This window comes from Bombus impatiens, unplaced genomic scaffold (genome assembly GCF_000188095.3).
Source record: "Bombus impatiens unplaced genomic scaffold, BIMP_2.2 scf_0884, whole genome shotgun sequence".
In the NCBI taxonomy this organism is placed as follows: Eukaryota; Metazoa; Arthropoda; class Insecta; order Hymenoptera; family Apidae; genus Bombus; species Bombus impatiens.
This window is the reverse complement of record NT_177303.1, coordinates 16,489-39,290: the sequence shown is the minus strand read 5'-3', so window position 1 is coordinate 39,290 and position 22,802 is coordinate 16,489. Positions and strand designations below refer to the sequence as shown.

Sequence of the window (22,802 nt, the reverse complement as noted above, 5' to 3'; positions counted from 1 at the left end):
CTGTATACTCATGTCAGTTGTATACAGGGTGGTTGAAAAGGGGGTGATTCTACGCGAAAAAAGAAGTCGAAAATATAGAATAAAAAAAATTTTTTTTAAATTTTTTTTTCTTTTTTTTTTAAATTTTTCCATCGAAACAACGATCTACAGTGAGGTCTATTATAACGAGACGTGATAAAGTGCACGCGTACCGAGCGAAAATTCAAAGTCGATTTTCTCGAAAACAAAGCCTCAAACGAAAAATTTTTATTCTATATTTTCGACTTCTTTTTTCGCCTAGAATCACCGCCTTTCCGCTTGTACCACCAGTTACCAACCACCCTGTATATGCTGAACGCTTTGTTCATTTCTGGTTATTGAGTCGCAGTTTCGAGATCAAAATCGGGCGAACATCGTACTGTTATAGATCGTTGAATTCGTTTTCAAGTCAGCTACAACCATATCAAGTAAAAATTACACAGTGCTATTTGCAAAAACCAAGGTGACCTTGCCCTTTTATTGAAGAAGCAGATTTTTGAATAATTTTCTTATTACCAAGTTTGTAGGCTGCAATCGAGGCTGATTAACTTCCATCTCAAGCATTTTCTCGTTAAATCATTGGAAATGTTATAAAAACAGTGGATACTCTTAGGATGAACACCCTGTATAAGTGACATGAATCTTCAAAATGTCTTGTTCAAATTTTCATTACAGACCCAGATAAAAAAGCTGCAGAAAGCGATCTTTATCGTTTGCAATTTTTATTTATTTATTTTACTAATTTTTTTTATGTTGCAGCGAGTATCACGGGTGGTACGTCTATAGAAACGAAACGTTGTAATGCTATAAGCAAACCAATAAAGACAAAAAAATATTCAACCTAACCTAACCGGACCTAACCTAACCGAAAATTATCCCATTTATTTATACTTGTAACGATATGTGAGCATTGTTTGAGTAAACTACATAGAAATTCTTTTCGTATGTTTTGAAGGAAAATTAGTAAAATTTTCAATAATTTGTTTAATATAATTCCATTTAATATTATTCCATTACAGAATTTTATTACGTCTTAGTTGCATATGTTATATCTTCGTTACATAAGAAATATTTGAACATTTTACAATGATAACAAATGAGATATTAAACGAAAAAATCACAGATACGTGCTAAACAGTTAAATAACCAAACATGAAGTAATCACTATTCTTCGACGTGCTGTGAATGGCGTTAAAATACTTGGCATAATCAGCATACTAACGCTTTCCCCTCTACCGTAACTAGCGCATTGCCTTCTTCGATGTTTCTATTTATACGTGCATTTGCATCGATGCGCTAATCTATTTTCGCTCCTTTGCAAATAGAAAACCGTAACGCAAGCGCAATAATAATATAAAAAAAGAATCGGCGACTTTCATATGTCCTCTAAGTATTACAGAAAAACTAATCATGTCAAATGATGCCCCCCTCGAAACTATTCAACTTCTATCTGAAACATTTTTTAATATTATCGACAACAAACGAGATGTTCCAGATGATGAAGTTAGATGGACCACCCTGTAAATGGACCGTATATTTTGAAAATGGCGCAAGTCAATTTTTTGAAAGAATTGATTAAACGAGAAATTTATTCTTCAATGCGAACTTTTCGTTTATAAATAATTCATAATTTAAATCGTAAAATATTCGTTTGTTTCTATCGATTGAAATTTCGTTAATAAATAAAATTGTATAATCAATAATTTATTTTGAAAGTACCGCAAGCCCATTTCGTAGTCTGCCCAAACAGCGAGGCCACCGGTAATGAAATACAAATGATATTGGAATTAAACAACAGTGTTTTGTCTTTTCTGCTCTTATTTACAAAGAAAAGTGGGTCAAAGCATGAAGCGTTTAGTTAGCATGAAGTTTAAATAAATGAAATTTGTTAAATTACATGGTTCAGTAGTTTTAAAAGTGGTGTCAAGCCATTCACGACCCTGAAGAAAGAAAATATTTTAAAATTGGGTAATCTAACCTAAACTCTTACGGATCACGTACGATCCAATGATATTAATTCAAGATTAAAATTTAAAAAATAATAGAAATTGCAAAAAACGAGACGATTATCATATCAGTTCGAAGTTTTAATATTTGTGTATGTGTATATACGTAAAGAGTGTATTTGTCCCGCTTCAATGAACAAACCATATGATGAAAATCATCTAATTTCACTAACCAATTAATGGATTAATCGATTTAACATATTTTCGTAATCTTAAATTACTTGAATACGTTACGACATTTTGTATTATACGTGATTTTGTAGTTCGTAAATTTGTTCGAATAAAACAAATTTTAAAAGTAAGTTTATTAATATGGAATCAATATTGCTCTCGTTGGTTTTAACCAATTTTTGTAGTGTACTAAACTTCTAGTCAAATACCTAAATACTTAAATGGATTATGTCAGATATTTACATGATTCGTTAATTTAAAAAATTTGTGTAAATATAACATTTTGCTAGTTTACTAAATATTTACATATACAAAAGAATGGAGAATTTTTACTCTCTTTTAATTCAAATTAATTTCTTGGTACATTTAATATTAAAAAAAAATATATAAATCATAAAATTGTTTAAATAAACAATGAGCAATATGAGAAATAATTGGTACATATAGTAAAGTACCCTTTTTAGAATATACTAAAGTATATTTACTTGTATTTCAGGCTCACAGCCTATTACAAAGAAGGTTACTGGTATATAATACATATATTATATATCATACATACATCAACATATATTCATATATATACCCAATATATGCACATACACACTGCAATATAGTAACTTAATTTTTATTATGATTCAACTAGCATTAATTTTGTTACCTTTATGATCTCTTGTACAAAATGGGATATATTTCTTACTTCCCATATAATCCTAATATTTAATAAGACAGGCAATTCTTCTTCTCCGACTTTTTATGCATAGTAGTCCTACGAGAAAACATATATAATTTCATAGACACCAAATTATTTTACAATTTCTATCACGCTCTATAGTTCATCTACCATATTTTTGTATGCACGTGTCAGGTACCAAAACACATTTTGTTACAAATAATGGTTATTCATGATCAAAAAAGAAATTCTGCCACGGATAATGATTATCAATAACAAAAAAAAATTCTCTCATATTTAATAGTTATCAACAACCAAGATAAAATTCTCTAACCTATTATGCTTATCGGTAATCAAAAGAAATTTTTCTCCTCGAAAATGGTTATCGGTAATTAAAGTAAAATTCTCTTATCTATTACGGTTATCGGTAAAATTGTTCTCCCCGAAAATGGTTATCGACAACCAAAATAAAATTCTCTTGTCTATTGTAGTTATCGGCAACTAAAAAGATTTCGATTTTTATAATGGTTAATCATAACCAAAATCGGTTAAACTTATCTATTAACTCTTATAGTTCAACTTTTAGTCAGTTTGGCCATAACTGTTAGGCTACCTGATACGTATGTATATATTTCAAAACTGAATATAAAGATTACAGTCTTCCCATATATTGACTGTGAACTACTAATGAACTACGTAACACGGAATGTATTTTCTTGTCAAGGCGAGACCAGATAAGAGAGAGCTACTGTATACACGAATTCATAGTCTTAAAGAAACTGAAATCTACGACGCAAGGTTTTACCTGTAAATTCGATAAGTTCCATTTGGTCCGGATATGGTCAAGGCGGAAGAACCGAATGATTTAACGGACGAGGGAAAGAGGACGGCGAGCCGGGCGAAGATAAAGATTGAGTCAGTGAAGAGTATCACGAACGAAGAGGAGGCTTGAGAATGAGAAGGAATTTGGTGCGGGCAGTGGAAAGCGGCAGGTGTTCCGGGTTAATATTCGTAGCGAAGAGGATTGTTTTGCAACGCTAACTCTCCGGGCAGCTTACGTGCCCGTGCCCGTCTCGTAATTAGTTTGACTTTCACCGTGAGGGCCACCATACCGAGCACACTTTCGCTCGTCTTCAGTTTTGCCCGTCTCCTCTGCTTGCCTCTACTTGCCTCTGGAATTACGTTATGGAGAAAATGCCTGAATGCGTCCACAGGAATTTAGGCCGATATCAAGGACGTTCTCCCATAACCTCGCCAGATCCGAATCGTCAATTCGACGATCCGAGAGTCGACCAGCGCGCCCCACGTGACTCACGGGGTCCTCGAAATCTTTGTGTCAACGGCGCAAAGCGGCACAATTTGATTCACCACATCCTTACAGCAGCGATGCTTACTCAATAACGGGCTTTGATGTAACCGGGCTTTGATTTCTTGTAATCTCCGAATGATCCGTTGCGATACGAAGTCTCCTTCATGCAATATCGTTTCACGAGGCGTTTAAACGCCGCGCTACGTCGCCCTCTTGTTGCACCTTCATTCAGACTTTCTTCCAGTGCAGCGTGACGATGAGGCTCGCTGCCAAAATTATACCCAACCGTTTTGCACCGTCACTTTTTTCCTCTTTCGTTCCGTAAAATTATACACAACCACTTCACGCCGTGACCCTTCCCTCTTTCGTTCGATATTCAACGTTCTCGAAATCACAGGTTCATACATGATGGAAACTAAAACCTTTTTATCTCAAGTATTCATGAACTAGGCACGTGTGTCGAAATTGGATGCAACGACAAGCATCGAGCTGTTATCGTTTTGGTAACCGAACTGTGGTAGAAACGCAAATTTACCATAACCTAATTTATGTCGACTCTTGTTTTTATCCTGCCATCTAAAGGAAACACACATCACTACGTAATAGTAATATCATCTGTGCTTTCGTTTCTTTTAATACCGTTATAAGGATGCGCGAGGATATTTTTGCTCGAATTGCTATATAAAAAACCTTGTCAAGAAGAAAGGTTTATCGAATATATTCGCTACAATTGGCTTACGAACATACGTGACGCGTGTGAAAGAAATCTGCAAAATTTTATTCTCACATTTACACTCGATAAACAAAGAAGCAGAGCGGCTGAAAAATACCGTTGAAAAATGAAATTAATGGACGTATCGTCGATCGATTCTCTAGAACCTCGACGCAGCTGGATAACGATCACGCGAAAGCGTTTCTATTAAATTAATTAAAATAAAATACACGGTAAATTAAAGAAGATCCTTTGTTCGCGTTTCCGATCACACCGGTTTGAATGGCGAAAAATTTCCCGGTGTAAATTTCGCCTCCGTAAACCATTCTAGACGGGCCAAGACGAAAACCAGGGATGTCGTTAATCCGTAATAAGATCAGGGTTACGTAGTCACCTGAACGAAGATCGCCCGATCGATGATCGAACGAGCGAAGGAAGAGGACCGAGGATGTTCCTTTTCCCCTCTTCCAGCTCGTATAAAAGTCCGAATGTGTCGATCCAGCCGGCACAACAGTGAAAGATCGTCGGTGAAAGACGTTCTCCTTTGCGACATCTACCTTTCGTCCTCGTACCCTCTTCGATCGCCGCGAAATACAACGATGTTGATCTATCTGGTGAGTTGTTCGATTCCTTCGTCGTGTCAGTTCTTTAACTTTGTCGCCTCTACCGATTTTTCCAATTTTCCGAATTTCCGACTTTCTGCACGTCGACCGTTTATGCAAAAAAATTGGCTAAAGAAAAAGGGGGGCAAAGTTTATGAGAACTGTGAAACAATCGCAATTGTGTTATCACACTCTTAACAGATCTAGTGAAAAATTCTTTCAAATGTTGTTTCAATCGAGCCAAGAAAATGTCTGCCAAACGTTATTCGAAAAAGTGCTCCAAATAAAATTTGTTCCATTTCAAGGGGGATGTCTTGTTATGATGTTTAGATTTGTCTAAATGCTCTTTGTTTTCTGTTTTTCTTTCTTTAATGTGAATTACACAATTTTCGATTCTCTACAAAATAGTATTAGGGTACTTGTATCTGAAAGTGCCTAGTTTAAAAAATATTTCGATCTTAATTTCGTGGAATGGAGTGCACGTCAGACGAAGAGAACGTAAACATAAAGCGCTGCCATCTTTTCTTGTCTTTCATACGGTAAGTTTTAAAAGATTAAAGTTGAAATATCTTTTAAACTAATCATTTTTCAATACAAGTACCTTAATATCATTTTGTAGAGAATTAAAAAATGCATCGAATGGTGCATAGAAAAATGTATAGTTCCATTTAAAAAAATAGAGGTTATCTTGAAATCTCGAAGACGCGTCCGCCTAAACAAGATTTGCGATCATCGCAAGATATCCCTCTAAAAATAAAGTAAGTTTTATTTGAAACACCTTTTCGAATAGTGTATAGTTTAGCAGATATTCGCGTGGATCGATTAAAATGAAATACCCTGTATTGTATGTATATATATAATGATAAACAAAATTATAATATCTGACTAATAGTCACTTCAATAATCCAGTTTCGATTAGAAATGTTTTTCTTCTCTCTTTTTAAATATTCTCCCCCGGAATATGATTCCAAAGAAAAAACCAAAATTTACTCGTGCAAGTTTCAATTCCCCAAAGCGCTTCCGAGTATTTTTTCGAAATGTTTCAGAATTTCTTTCATAATCGTATAAAGTCTTATCGTATCGGTATCCGAGAAATATATGTACAGTGGATACAGTGAAAGTTCGAATTCGGATAATTTCTTGATTCTTATTTGGCAATGCATACTAACCAGTAATTGAAAATAACAGTTATCTTAGCAACATTTTTTGAAGGAACGTCATTGAGTAAAAATTACTTTTAATTTTAATTAAATTTAAGAAGCCAGTCATCAATAAATTTCTGAAAAAATGAAATGCTTAAAAAACCTTAATTTTCCATTGTCGATGATGGAATTTAATTTTGGTTACAAGTAATCAATATAAATGACCAGATTTTTTTTAGGTTACCAATAATTATTATCGATAACCCGAATTTTGTTTTGGTTACCGATAACTATTATCGATGGTGACAATTTTTTTTATTACCGCTAACCAATATCGACAATAAAAATTTTCTACTTATATTCGACTATTGTCAATTGTTATATTATTACTGATAATTAGTATTCATTGACAACATGAAAAAGTTTAATTATAAAACTCATATATGTTATTAAGCAAAGAGAACGGTATGAAAATATATGAAACAAAGAATAGGATAAATATATTGTAATACAATATTTTATTATATGTTATCTTTTGTTCCACATATTATTTTCATACTGTTTCTTGGCATAATAAAATACATAAGTTTTATAAGTAATCTTTTTCATTTTGTCAATAAATATGTACAAATCATCAGTAATATTAACAACAATTGACAATAGTCCAGTGTAACGAAAGTATACTTCTGCCGTCGATAATGGTTATCGACACCTAAAATAAAACTTGGTCCATCGATAATGGTTACTAGAACTGGTAACTCGAAAATGGTAACTAGAAAATATTTCGCTCATCTATATTGGTTATTGGTAAGCAAAATTAAATTTCCGTCATCGATAATAGTTATCCGTAACCAAAATAAAATTCCCATCATCGATAATGTTTACCGCTAATCAAAAATAGTTTAATCATTTATAACGGTTATTCGTAACCAAAAGTTTTAAATTACAAAGATCTATAATTACTTTTATACCATAACTTTTTAATTTGCCTTGTAACGGTTATGATGTCTGATAGTAGCTAAAGTAGGTAATATTTTTAACAACACGTTGATGCTCATTTTTCCGCAATCAGCGATCTGTTCTTCACGACTGGTCTTCGTGTAATTTGATCTCCTGTGGAACCTGTTGATTACCCTTACATGTTATGACTTCTCTTTCGGATCGTCTATAATTTGTTCGCAATTTGCAACTGAAATATACTATCTCGGCCCATGCAATTTGAATTCTATTCCAAAAGTGAGATCACAACTGACAGGTTTGTGCGCTAAAAGCTGTCTTGAAATATCTAAGAAATAATAAAGAAATTAGATGAAAAGAAAGCTGGGGTTCAATAAATTCATTTCACTTAACTAAACAAATTGTATCAAAACGTTGTAAAAATGAAATTTATCATCAAAGTATTTGAAATTAAACAATTTTTCTATATTTATATTTGGAATCATTATATATAATGAAGGAACTTCAACCAAGTGATGTAAAACAGAAAGGAACAATCAAAAACAGGACGTACACTTAGTCAAGTACAACAAACCATACGCATAAAACTTTGTATTAAATTAAATGATTAACAGTTCCAAATACAATTTATAAAGATAAAATTGGATAAATAGTAAGGCAAAATGTAAAAAATAAAATATTGTAAAAATAGTTATTCGATTATTTACTCGGAGTATTACATATTTTAATATGTACTCAAAATTTTTAAATCCTCTATTTTACATAGAAAAGTGCAGCATTTTCGTTTAATCTAAAATCTTTCCATTTTGAACTTACACAAATACAAAATACAAATACTGTGGACTGAAAAAACAAAAATTTTTATTTATTTTTATTTATTATTATGTATTATTATTATTATCATTATTGTGTTAGGTTTCTGCCTGTTAGGTATCTTTCTGTTGTAAAAATATATGAGTAGATACACAAGTAAGCATATTCCAAAAAACAAAAATTATTTCACAGTAGTTTTATAGAGTCAAAAGAAACCGAGCAAAAAATATCCCAGTTATGATAATTCGCGATTAAAATTCAGCAGCCAGCCTCATTTTCCGCTCCAAATCTGCTGTGAATTAGAATGCTCTAGAAGAAACTTATATCAAAGTAACCGTATCAATTGTAAAACGTTTTTACCCATTTTAATCTACAATTATATGTTATAAGTTTCCATTTACGCTATATATGTAATGTAATATTGTAATACATAAAAAGGACAATCATAATTATTAACATCTCATAAAAATGAAAGATATTTGATATATTCAATATATGAAATTATTATTATCATTATTTTTTATTATTTATTATTATCATTCATACGTGAACCTTTCGCTCACTACAAGTGTCGATAATAATCGGAATACGAATATAGGTAAAAAATTAATAATATTACAAAAATATGTAATTAAACATAAAAATATCAATATTTCTTTGATATAGTGTTAGATTTGTATTATCCTTCTTACTAGTAATTAATATCGCATTACTCTAAATGAAGGTACGCTATCTCTTAGTACTCTAGGCAAATTACTCTAATTAGTAGTGCAGTCTCTTTACATCATCTTCAGTCTCGCTTTCATAATTTGCGTTCTGTTTTTATTTGTACTGTGTATATATTTTTAATCTGAGTTCGCTATACGTTGAGCAGTCTTTTAGGATGTGTTCTATCGAAGCATTACTGACTGACACATTAATTAAATATCATCAACGCGAACGAGAGACTTGCGATTTGATACGACTGCCAAATCCTTCTGGTTCATAGTTAAATGTGTATACCATATACTGGCCTATCTAGCGCAATTCTAGAAATAATATTAATTTTAAGGAGACAAGCTAAAAATAAATAATAAACTTTACTTGTAAAAGTCTTCGTTCTAAAAAGAATTAATTTTGGGATACGTACATTTAATTCATATACAACCTGAATAGTATATGTATAATACTTTTTAATTTATCGTTTATTAAAATATCGCATAAAATAATGCAACATCGATAACATCGCAAATTATTAAAATAAATACGTACTGTTAAAAACAGAGGATTTTGTTAATCTTATTTACTCTGTGTTTCACATATCTACATATCACGTATATATAACCATACCATGTGAAATTTTCTCTTTTCCTTCTCTTTAATTTACCTCGTTCGAGCTGTCTCCGACAAAAGATACCGAGAAGTAAATTTCATACTTAAATTCCATAACGAGTGTGGCCGTGTTTCTTTCGTGGGCGTCGATGCATCAACATTTTACGATTTCACTTGATTTTAAAGCAGAGATCTGGCCAGAATCGTACATTTCACATGCATTTTACTACAAAAACGAAATTTTTTTCCCGTCTTAACGATGAAGGAGAAAAAAATTTATACTTTATAACTTGTTTTATTTAGTTTATTATGTTACAAAAATTTTTGAGGTTATGAGCCTTACTATGAACATACGAGCATATATGATGTTTACACTGACAGTATAGCATAAATAGAAATATAGATGTCTCTTTTAATCGACAACTTTGAAAGTGGTCTAAGTTCATCTTCCTTTGTTTAGGGATATCGACGTTTCCATCGATTGAAAAATTCTTATAAGATCTACTTAGCTTTTTTTAGAATTAATTCGACCAGTAGTCATAAATAGACTCAAAGACACTTTCAAAATTGTACAGTTCATTAAATTTTAATTATTTAAAATTTATGTTTTATGCTTCGATCTATATATGTTTATAGATAAGAGCAGAAAACACAAAATACTGTTGATTAATTTCAATATTATTTGTTTTTGATCATTAATGCCTCGACTATTTGAACATACTACAAATTACAGAAAATGAACTTACAGCACTTTCAAAATAAATGATTATGCAATTCCATTTATTAACGAAGTTTCAATTAATTAAAACAAACGAATAATTTGTAATTTAAATTAAAGATAGTTTATAAATAAAAAGTTCACATTAAAGCATATATAAATTTTTCATTCCCTCCACTTTTGCAAAAAATAAACACACTAGTTTCAATCTTATCAATCTTTTAACACATATCAATGTAACTATAAACCAGTGGGATAATAAAAGAAAAATATCGATAAAATAGCAGAGATCCAAAATAACGGTTATTTTAAACATTTCTTGGGAAAGTAATAAAAAAAAATTTCAGTCACTTATATTAGTTACTAGTAACCAAAATTAAATTTCTGTCGTCGATGATGATTACTGATGAACAAAAAAATTTGTATCGCTTATGATAAATCCGTGACCAAAATTTTTAAATCAAAGATATTAACTCTTATACTATACCTTTTTAAATTTGTCCTATAACAGTTATAATGTGTGTAAAAAACTAAACACTTTATTTTATTAGACTAAAAAAATGTAATGAAATAAAAATGTTTAGACCCTTTGCTTCATTGAAAATGATAAAAGGAAAGAAGCAAATAAATTTGCTCTCAAATACAGAGCCTGTATCGTTAAAGTAATTACTTCGTTTCACGGTTGTATTGCTAACGACGATGCATCTTTACGGACGATTAATCTTCCAATTCGTTCCGATCAATAAAACGTTCACGGAAGAAAAAGCTCATCAATGCAATGTTAAGCATCCGAACGTACGAATAAGGAGAGCGAAAATGTACAACGATGCAGTTGGTCCGCCGTTCGAAAGTAGCCGAATTGTTTTCACGATGAAAGTTGATCGCGTATTCCGCGTGCATGTGACCACGTACTCACGTGATCGATCTGTCGTAAGCAAGCACCTATGTACAGTGGTTCACGAAAGTATTTGAGAAATTTTTCATATATACGGTATGTTCTGTTTAACTGGAAACGGTCAAATATCTCGATAAGTACGAATGATGCGAAAAAATGTTTCAGGCAAAAGTCATTTGACGTCAAAGGGAACATATTGTGTTTTTATACGTTTGATTTTGCGATCACCTTAAAACATCTTGCAAAAGTGACATTAAAATTTGTAACCTCCGTAATACTTCTATTTTTTAGTTCATATTCTTATAGCTGACATTCAGACGTATACATATAACAGAAATATTACTAGAAACACTTTTGTACGATCCATTATCAAAATGTGCACTTCAAAATTCCACAGAACAACGCAAGGAATTAACCTACAAGTGATTGCAATCACAAGTCACTCGCAACTGACTGACCGTTTTGGAAACATTAGAAAACTGCGAAATCATGTGTCGGTAATGCAATGTAAGTAGTAGCATTATGAAAAACATCTTTATGTGTTCCCATGGTATATATTAGGTAACGCTAATGCTGACGGCATATCGAATTTTAAAGTTTATATCTCGATAGTGGATGATGCAAAAGACACGGGTTTGTAATGCTTTGAAAACGTCCGAATGCCAGCAACAAGCATATATATAACAAATATATAATAAAAAAAATAATTTAAAAATTTAATACTATCTTTACATGATGTTTCAAGGTCGTTACAAGATCAAATAGATAAAAGTACAATATGTCTTTCTCGAGATCATACAACTGTTGTCTAATAAATTTGTCATATCATTCGTATTATTGCAGATATTTGAACATTTCAAGTTAAACAGGACATTCTGTATATAGCGGAATTTGTAGTAACCGAATTAATTGGGAAAGAGATGATTATTCGAATGAAGGAATCCGGATAGTAAAACACGCGTCCTTTTTTTAACTATAACATTTTACAAAGCAATCTACCTTTCATGACAACTAATCAATATTTTTCTGTCTTGTTTTTATCGTCTCGTTTCATTAGTCATGGTTCTGAAGCATCTTCAAAATTGAGAACAGAAATACCCTGAACCCATCTTCAATATAGAAAGACTTCAAATCAAAAATGAAATATCGAACACCGACACATTATCATATATCTTAAAAAGAATAATTACAAGAACAATTACAAAGAATACGATATTGTTGTAACTATAACTTAGGTTTTGAAAATATAAATTTCAGGTTTTAAGTTAAAGGTTTGAGATTCGTAAGCTTAACGTTTTATGACATTTATCCAAAAACTATAAGCTACAGATGGAGAAAATAAATAAATAAGTAATAATAATAATGAAAGAATATACAAAAAAACAAGCTTAAAAAGTACACTATTTAAACAATCAAAATATCAGGAAAAAAGTGACACGAAGAATTGTAAATATTTTTAATTTCACTTTAACACTAACTAAATCTAATCTCAATCTAATATAAACCGCATTAAATTTCGTTAATTTTTTTTCACGCTTCATCCACTACAGCTGAACCTAACCCTAACCCTAACGCATACCACATGTTGAATTTTTTTAATTTTGTTTGTTATATATTTTGTAACGCTTTCATTATTCGACTATTTTATTAATAAATATTGAATTAAATTTCTTTTTTACCTATTTACTATTTAACACCTTTCACTTAATAGCATTCATATAATGAAATTTCGATTAGATTTAGGTATAGTTTTATAGTAAAATTAAAAGTACTTATAATTGTTCATGATACTCCTTTGTTACATTTTACTTATTTAAATAGTCCTTTTTAACATATTGAAGTTTAAAAAAATCAAAGATACTGACCAAATTGCTCACTATTACCAATTCATTCCTTCGTTGGGCTTCATTAAATTACATTCTATGTTTCTAATGCCATGAACATTTTCAAATAGGACAGGTTTTCATTGTCACTTTCATTATAATTTTCTTTTTTTCAGTACTTAACATTGGGACTTAAAATTAGGAACCCTTTTTATCCAGATTTCAGAACTTTTCGCATAATATACATCTAGAAACTAACATACTGCATTGCTGATTTATCGAAACATCGTATAACATTACTCACATATAATAAAGTCTAGATGCTTATTTTTTAATACCATTAAAATTTTTCTCTGTTTTTGTTTCTTAATATCAATCATAGATCTTCGAACGTCGTAGACTCTTGTAATTTTTGCAACACTTTCACACCTTTTTTTTAACCTTTGAAATGTATTTTGTTTTCCTTCAACGCTCGATATAATACATTACTTTTTCGATGTTGTCATACACGCGTTTATAATATATTTACATACACATTATTAATACGTACAATATTAGCTTTATACTAGGGTAATAAGGAAGATATGAAATTGTAAGAGATACATGTAATACTAAAAAACATAAGCAGAAAATTGCTTGTAATATTTATCCTCAGATCCCACTGTATTATACAAAACATATCTCATTAGCACTATAACGAGATACGACTATCATAATTATACTGGTGAATTTTGAAATGGATCTAAAAATTGACATAGGGATACAAGTTATTGGATTAGTGCAAAAGTTCGTGCCCAATTCCAACAGATGTCACTAAATTATTTGTGTGCAAGTCACATCTGTTGCTGCATGCTCGAACTTCATAGCGAATAAAAATAACGATATTCAAGTCTTATTTCAACAGCAGACATTTGTTCTCTGACAGTTTTTACATGGCAAGAAAAAGATGTTGAAAATGAACGGAGAAAAGATTCAGTTACATCGTGTTATGTTCTACAAATTGCGAAAAATGATAAACAATGACGTTCTGCTTAATTTATCGGAAAATAATCCAACTTCAACTGAAGAAATTCCAGAGAAACCTTTTTATTGTACAAAGAAGTGATGCATGGTCTTGGAAAACGTCCTGAATATTCTTTACGACAATTTCCGCTGTTACACCTTCCTGGAATTCGTAGAGCATGACATGACGCATGGCATGACATGAAGGAAACGAATCTTTCTTTCGCTCATTTTCAAAATTTTTGCTTTACGATGTAGAAACTATCGAAACACAAAAGTCTGCTGCTGAAATAACGATCGAATGTCCCTCTTTTATTCTCCATGAAGTTCACACATACAGTAACAGATGTGACTTGCAGGCAAATAATTTACTGACATCCATTGAATCGGGCACGAACTTATGCACTGACCCAATTTTTATTGGGAACGTACACTTTGCAAAGATCAGCAAACTATCTAAACAGTAAATTATTCGCCATAAACAGCCACAATAGCCGTCTCTAACGTTGTAACGAGATATGACTTTCGTGATTATATTAGTGAAATTAGAAACGAATCTGATAATTTACATAAGACTTACAGGATATTTATTGGCAGCATACAATTCGCAAAAACCAACAAAGTATTTGAACAGTTAATTACTTTCTATATATATTAATGAGTCACAATAGTACAACCGGTAGTGAAACCATCTTTAGTACTAACTACATGTTTAAGACTGCTATTCATGTAGCATACTAATTGTTCAAGGCGTATGTTTGCGATAAGTGTCTTATAATTTCTATATACATTTTATCATTGATTTCAAATTTTACTATTATAATATATAATGAAGAAGGCCGTATCTCATTACAGTAACGAATTTTCAAAAAATTTCGTATAATAAATAAATTTGATAAATATCTGAATAATTTCATGAGGCTATACTTTTATTCGGACTGCTACTAATATTTACTATAAATTGAATGGTCATCACAACTCTTGTTTTCTAGTTATTTCATTATAAAATTGTTATTTATATTATATGTGCCTTATAATGTAAGGCTAAATAAAACAAATGCTGCTAGATTTTTCCAATAAATGTAACAAGTAGCTACGACCAAGTAGTTATAACCGATAGTGTCATAATATCTACATTATAAAAGATTTTTATTTTATTCTTTTTAATTTTAAAATTTATACTACATGGTAATAGGTTAAGTAAATAAAGAAAGTTCATATAAATTTATGTTAGAAAATGCTTTATTGAAGAGTTATATAAGCGTTAGTAAAAATTTGTATTAATTGTTTTGGCAGTCACAATAAATGTTCGAAATTTCTTGCTTCTGCAAGAATGCCAGCTTTCATTCGAACTAATGATTGTCGGACTCTTTCAAATATTCCTGCTGTCGTGAAAATAATAGTAAATGCATTTTGGATGTATTCCCAAAGCTGGTTTTCTGTCTCTATCACATTTTCATAAATCAACAGTTTAGCATGAGCCCCATAAATCATACTGTCTACGATCCTGCATAACGAGTCTCAAGGAAAACCTTCCCGGAAATTTTTAAACCCTCATGACTCTTCAGCAAAGCACTTTCGTACATAAATTTCTATGAATTCCTTTTACCTGCTTAACCTCACTAACACAGCATAAATTTTGTTCCGACCTTTGTAGTATGCACTTTGTGTTAACTATAGTGCAAGTATAATTAATGCAATTTGTTCCAAAGTAGGTACGATCTGTATTACTTACTGCAATTAATATATTCATCAAAAAATTCTATCATGAGTGTTCGAATACTTCCGTGAGCCATTGTAAGCGCATACATACTAGAAACGCAGCGAAAGAGCAGTCGTGACCGTTTCGCAATCAATTTTCTACCACGTTAAATTGTTACGCTTATGCAACTGCTCTTCCTTTCCTGTCGTACGGAACGAAATTCGAAGAAACTACGTAAACCGACACCCACGCGCGATCTTGGCGCTGCTGGATCGTCAACAACTAACAGTAAGTTCCCACATCTTCGAGGAAATTTCACTGTTCGCTGCTCGGCCGGTGTTGGTGCTCAACGACCGTTTCGTTATCTTTCTCGCCAACGTAACTATTCCTGTATTGTTCCCTGCCAACACCGATGCGATAATCACGTTAACCGTTAAAGTATTCTTTATCTTCAGTTCTATCATTTCCTCATCATTAGCTATATCTGCTTTGTCCTTTCTTTATGAAAGAGATTCTGTCACAGGAATTTTGATACACTTTATCGTGGGAGGAAATAAACTAAAATCGCGATACAATACAATAGACTAAAATAATAATAATAATCAGATAAAAACACTCGCAGCATCTTTTCAACGAGGAACAGATATAGCAATCACACAAGCAGATACACAATATACGTGGTTAAATCTAAATACAAATATGCTAAATATATGCACCGGAATGACCAGAAATACCAGACCAAACAATAGAAAGGTGTAAAACGAAACCATTACATGGAAAACGTGTAAATATCGCGGAACAAAATGATATAAACGCCGAGTTGACATATCCATGGCTCGAAGAAGGAGATTTGTAACCAGCAATTGCAGGATTTATGATAGCCATCTGGGACCAAGTTATTAAGTTACCAGGAATCACAGAGAATACATATTGAAAGAAGAAATCGAAGATGATAAATACAGCAAATAACAGAAACTATGAAATGCGACACATTATATACAAACAGACATAACCAAGCAACAGGAATCATTCACAAAATCATACAAAAGTACAAATTTACAAAAGAAAAGTAATCATACTATACATACAGACTATAAACAGTATTAGAGAACGATGACGTAAAGATATACTGACATAGAACAATACAGATAAATTATACAATAACAAATAACGAAACTAATAAATAAAAAGAACAGAATGACATACAGAAGAAATATCAAAAATACGACACCAAACAATTGTAACCAATAATCCACTAATAATCGTATCAGTAGCCGGAATAGCATCCAAATGTTTTCGTAAAAATATACAAGAATTAGGCCTGAACATAAACATCCATACATGCATACAAAAATCAGTTCTTTTAATAGCTACAAATATAACACACTCATTTCTACCGTTAAATCGGTCAATATAGACAGACTTGGCATCATGCCCATATACGTGCATACGTAATACCCGTACTGATGAATATATGGATAATAATAATATTTTATTGTACACCAGACTTTATGTCTGTTACACGAAGGTCTTTTGACACAGTGAGCTGGTTCATTTAAATATACTTTTTCTTATCTTAGCGACGGTTATTCTACATACATTCTAAATACATTCATTTATTACAATATACATTAGACGTAAATATAGTATATATAATGATGACATAATATGCATATGTGTGCACTTAAACTATAATACTAATACTATAATACTATAATATCAAAATATTTAACTACACTTGTAATATTGTTCAGTGTTTATTCCTTAATGCTAGATAAACTGAAATATTAACTAAAGTATAGATACTATAAAACGAAATATATTATATTTACGTAATTTTTTCTAACAGTCTAAGTCATTCATAAATTTATCTTATTTTAATCATTCTAAGAAATGTTATAAAAAACGTGGGCTGACCAATGACCACTGTGGCGATCAATAAGTTAATTATGTTTTGATTGATGTTTATATATGATATATTATGTGCTGTACATAATATTTTACATAATTGTAGAATGACATATATTATACATTGTGAACTTTTTGGAATGAAGTATAGTTTAGAAGATACATATTTATGTGGATCGATAAAATGAGACACACTTTGTGCACTATGTACATAGATACGTTTTATATCATTTGTGATCACTTGATTAAACAACGTTCTTTTTATAGGAAAATCTTGTACAAGATCGTATAATGAAAGTTGCAAATTAACAATATTTCATTTTATAAAACGGATTGCATAATCAAAACAATATTTAAATGTTTAAATGTTCATGATCAAAAAAGGATGACAAAAGTTTAATATAAAAATTTAACGAAATATTCAATTTAACAATAAGACAAAACCTTTTCTTTTGTAGATAATCTCTGATAAACATCTGATCTAAATATTTAATCATAAGAACAATGATAAAGAATAATGAGTTTAAGCTAGATAAAACGTTTTTATTGTGTGGGGATTGAAGAAAGAGTGAGAGAGATGTAGGGACAATGATGAGAAAAAAAGAGAGTTTCGTCCTGGGTCCGCTGCTAGACTCGTTGATTAACCTAGTCGTTTGGAAGTTCTGCTTGTAGGAAGTGCTTAGAGTGGGAACACTAGTGGGAAAGTTTCACGTGTCGCACTGGAGTAGGTTAAGTGGAAAGGTTAAGTCACATATCTGCAACGTCATTTCTACCAGATAGTACGAAAATAGCTTATCTATATGCATATTAAATAAGGAAACCGTTTCTGTATTGAGACTGAAAATATAACAGTTTACATTTCGGTAGTCATTTTTCTCAAAACCTCTTGACTCTTGACCAGAAACGTTTATCTAAACCAACACAGCAGCGTAGATCTCTGGTGGCAGGGCGGAAAAGCTTCCTGCAATTGTTTCTATAAACTTACTATTCAAAACATAGCAGTCGAGATGAAATAAATAAAGTGATGGAAAGCGGTTCACTTAATTAAAAGATTCAAACAAAAAATCACGTATTATTTATATGATAATTGGCTGACTTCGTTATCCGAAACATATTGTTTTTCTAATTTAATGATACTCGTTTATGTTGACATTTTAATCATGGGAATTCCATTGAAGAAACTTTCACGAAATCAATGAAGTCTAGTACCAATTACTCTACTATTCAATTAACTACTAGTTTCGTAATCAGCCAATAAGGAGATAATTATACGACTTTTAAGAAACAATGCAGCAGATTCTCCCGCATAAAGAAAAAATAAACAGAGCGAGGAAACTCGAAAAGGAAAAGCCAGGATGCAAGAGTAAAAGTAAAAGGCACTACTTATTTTTTGAAATATAGTCACTGCACTGGAAATAATTAGTATGACACTTTAATTACGCCATCTTTGTTCTCTCTCTTCTCCCTTTTCCTTAAGAAAATCTGTTTCTTTTCAACGGTTAATATCGATACTTAATAGAGACAAATTACTTAATTTCTAAAAAAATTAAATCATAAATCCTTTACTTTATCACTATCTGATACTGGCTAACATGTTTGTTCATCTTCGCTACTGAATTTATTTTCATTTATTAGAATTCATGTTTAATTTAATTTTTGGCGTGAAAGAATTAATTCGGAATATCGAATTAACTCTGTAATATATTCTGGAAACGTAAATCAAATTCCTGCATAATATTAACTTCGAACTTAATATGTCTGTTTATTCAAATGTACTAGCAGTCGATAGATATGAGAGGTTACATATGTTTTAAGATTTACACTTTTTTACATGAAAATAAATTATTTTATCATGTCTTGTTATTCTTGTCATTCTTGTCTGATACTCGTTGAAAGAATGTTATTACTTAATTCAATTAAGAATTTCAATCTCTTCAAAAAGTAAAAGTAAAATATTTTAGGTATAAAAGTAAAATTTAAAAGACCTTACATTTGTCTTCAATAACTGAGTATAAATTCATTAATATTCTATTTTTGACATTGTTTCGATAAATACAGGGTAGTCCGTCTGATACGACACATTTACAACTATGTAACAAAAAATTTTTTAACCGAAATTGATCAGTATCGTGTTTACAATAAATGTCTATAATAAAAAATTTCGAAAATAATTTGTTTTCGTGAAGAAACCAAGCTCACCTTGGATTTCTTAAGTACGATCATATTTTTTTCTTATTACATTATAGTAGACGTCAAGATGAATTCGAACTACGGAAGAATAAAAATCTATTGTAATTATCGTAATCAGTGAATAGTGCATCTAAAACGGGTTTAAAATGATGTCAATGCTTTTCTACTGTTTCCCTAAAAGGAAAGTGTAATTAAATGTGAATTAAACGTCTACAGCTGATACTATGTAACTATGTCCCCTTTAGCCAAATCCATTAAGCTAATTGTGGTTATTTGCAACTACTGGCTTCTACATTTATTAGCATTAGATTTACTTTAAACACATTTATTGGATTTAATGAATCGAAATTATTAACTAATTTATATGTAAAGCTAATGAATTAGAACTTGAATTCAAAACTTTTTTTTATCACAAAATATGATACGATATTCACTATGGAAATAAAAAATATGCCTAAATCGTAAGTAGGCTTCTGAATCCGAGTAATTCAAAACTTTAAATCCAGCACAAACTTATTATTAATATTATGCATTTCATAACGAGATAAAATGGAAAGGTCACAAAATTAGAAAATAGAAATAGGCGATACTAATCAATTTTGAACTTGATGAAAATGCTTTCTACTTATATGAATGTCGCGACATAATATAAATTTAGCTATAGAATAATATAGAAGAATTCATGTTTATTATGTGTGGACGACATATGTCAAATACCCACTTTTATCACTTTTATTTTTCTTGAATTACAAATCAATATGATACAAAACAGCTTTATCGAAAAATCAAACTTTATTATTTTAGTCTAATAGAAAAGAAACAATATTCAATGAATTTAACCGTATTGTTCATAAAATGAAGTTTGTACCTTATTTAGACATCATAAGAAAGAATTATTTTGAACATTATAATCATTGCGATTTGATAGGTTTGCAATTCCAATTGTTACAAATAAAATATGTTACAAAATAGAAAATCACGAAAAATGGACATTCCTCGTTTTTTCTCCTTATCCTTCAATTTCATTATAATAACTTCGAGATATTGAAAACTCTTTCAGACCACGCTACTATTGGTAGCTTCTACGACAGTATACTCGAAACCAGCACCGGAACCACCTAGCTCGTACTTTCCTCCATCGAGCGGTGCTAGTCTCTCAAGCGGTAGTTATGGTCCCCCAGACCGCTATGGGCCACCCCAACAACAACCTGTCGTCCATAAACACGTTTACGTTCATGTACCACCTCCGGAAGCGCCAGAATACAAACCACCAAAATACATACCACCCGCAGCACCACCACAGAAACATTACAAGATTGTGTTTATAAAAGCACCTACTCCACCAACACCAACAGCACCAGCTCTACCACCATTACCGCCTCAAGATGAAGAAAAGACTTTGATCTATGTACTGGTGAAAAAGCCAGAAGAGGCTCCAGAAGTTGTTCTCCCGACTCAAGCACCAACGCAGCCCAGCAAACCAGAAGTCTATTTCATTCGATATAAGACACAGGTAAAGTACACAAAGTTTAAACATTTAAAGCAAAATTATGCTAATGATTGTAAACACATTCGAATGATTGGACGTCAAGTCCAAATCAAATGAGACACTAAATAAATACAATTGTGAATATTATAAATATTTATTATAATAATTGCATTCAAAGAATCTAATCAAGATATCTACTTAATACTGATTGACATAATCATTACTAATGAATGAATATTAAAATAAACAATATTATATTACGTACTTTATGAACTGAATTTGTGTTTACCTTCATGTGTATACACAGAGTCACAAATTTGCAGTGTATATAAATACATATAAAGATATGTATGTAAAAAAATTAACACTACTTTAAAGAACCACTTTTATCATTATTATATCCTATCATATATAATTACAATTGACATATAATATTTTATTATTGAGAAAAATTATTTAGAAATGATTTTATCTGGGATTAGAAAATATCCACTATAAGTAAGCAAATAATAATTAGATGTTAGATAAATTTAAAAAATAACTGTTAAAAGTCAATGAAGCACTTATTTATCACAAATACAGGAATTTTTTGAAACAAGTTGTAAAGGGCTGTACTTTTCTTATGTTATAGAAGGAACAACAAAATGCAGAATATGGACCCCCACCGCAATCACCTCCTTCAGATAACTATGGCGCTCCACCATCAAGCCCTGGTGGTCCTTATTAAATAACCCTATTCCATAAGAATGCTCTGAATCAAATACTCAAAACACGTGAATCTCGTGAATTATAGAGATTTTAGTCAATAACAATACTCATCATCCATGAGATTTTGAGAAAATCAATCTGTAAGTAATGTTATTACTATTACAAAGTTTTGTGACTTTTACGATTAGACTGAGATACTATTTATCTCTGTCAATGATAGTATACTAAAGACACTTTGTAATGTTAATATCATTAACCATAAGTTGAGATGGAAATTCATGCATAATACTTGTATTAATTTATTATATATATTACTTTTATCTCTATTAATTTCAAATTATTATCAAATGAATCAGAAAGAAAGTTATACAATCAGAAATATCTTTTTTGCAAATTTCAACATTATTTTAGAGCACTATTCACAAAGGATTATCACATATAGAAAGTTAACAAATTCAGAAATTTCTGATTAATACAAGATACACAATAAAAATTATTGTAACTAATATATATGTATATTTTAATAAAAAACTATTTGTACTTTTGTAAAAAGTTTCACTTCATTAGTTTTACATTTATTTCCGCTTTAAAGCTACTGTAATATGAATTTTTTTTTCGATCAATATACACAATTCAATAAAAGTAGATCAGAAACT

The 22,802-nt window shown here is 30.9% G+C and overlaps 1 protein-coding gene across 1 annotated transcript; it reads left to right on the top strand.

The window, feature by feature from the left end:
- Nucleotides 1–5,405: 5,405 nt before the first annotated feature.
- Nucleotides 5,406–22,618, top strand: LOC100742319 (pollen-specific leucine-rich repeat extensin-like protein 4). Its single transcript, XM_003492848.4, has 3 exons — nucleotides 5,406–5,500; nucleotides 21,010–21,462; nucleotides 22,070–22,618. The coding sequence occupies exons 1-3, from the start codon at nucleotides 5,486–5,488 to the stop codon at nucleotides 22,163–22,165; spliced, it is 564 nt and encodes a 187-aa protein (XP_003492896.3). The 5' UTR covers nucleotides 5,406–5,485; the 3' UTR covers nucleotides 22,166–22,618.
- The last annotated feature ends 184 nt before the right edge of the window (nucleotides 22,619–22,802 follow it).

Coding starts and splice junctions, on each gene's coding strand:
- LOC100742319 (XM_003492848.4), top strand. Junction 21,463..22,069: donor TCATTCGATATAAGACACAG/GTAAAGTACACA, acceptor CTTATGTTATAG/AAGGAACAACAAAATGCAGA.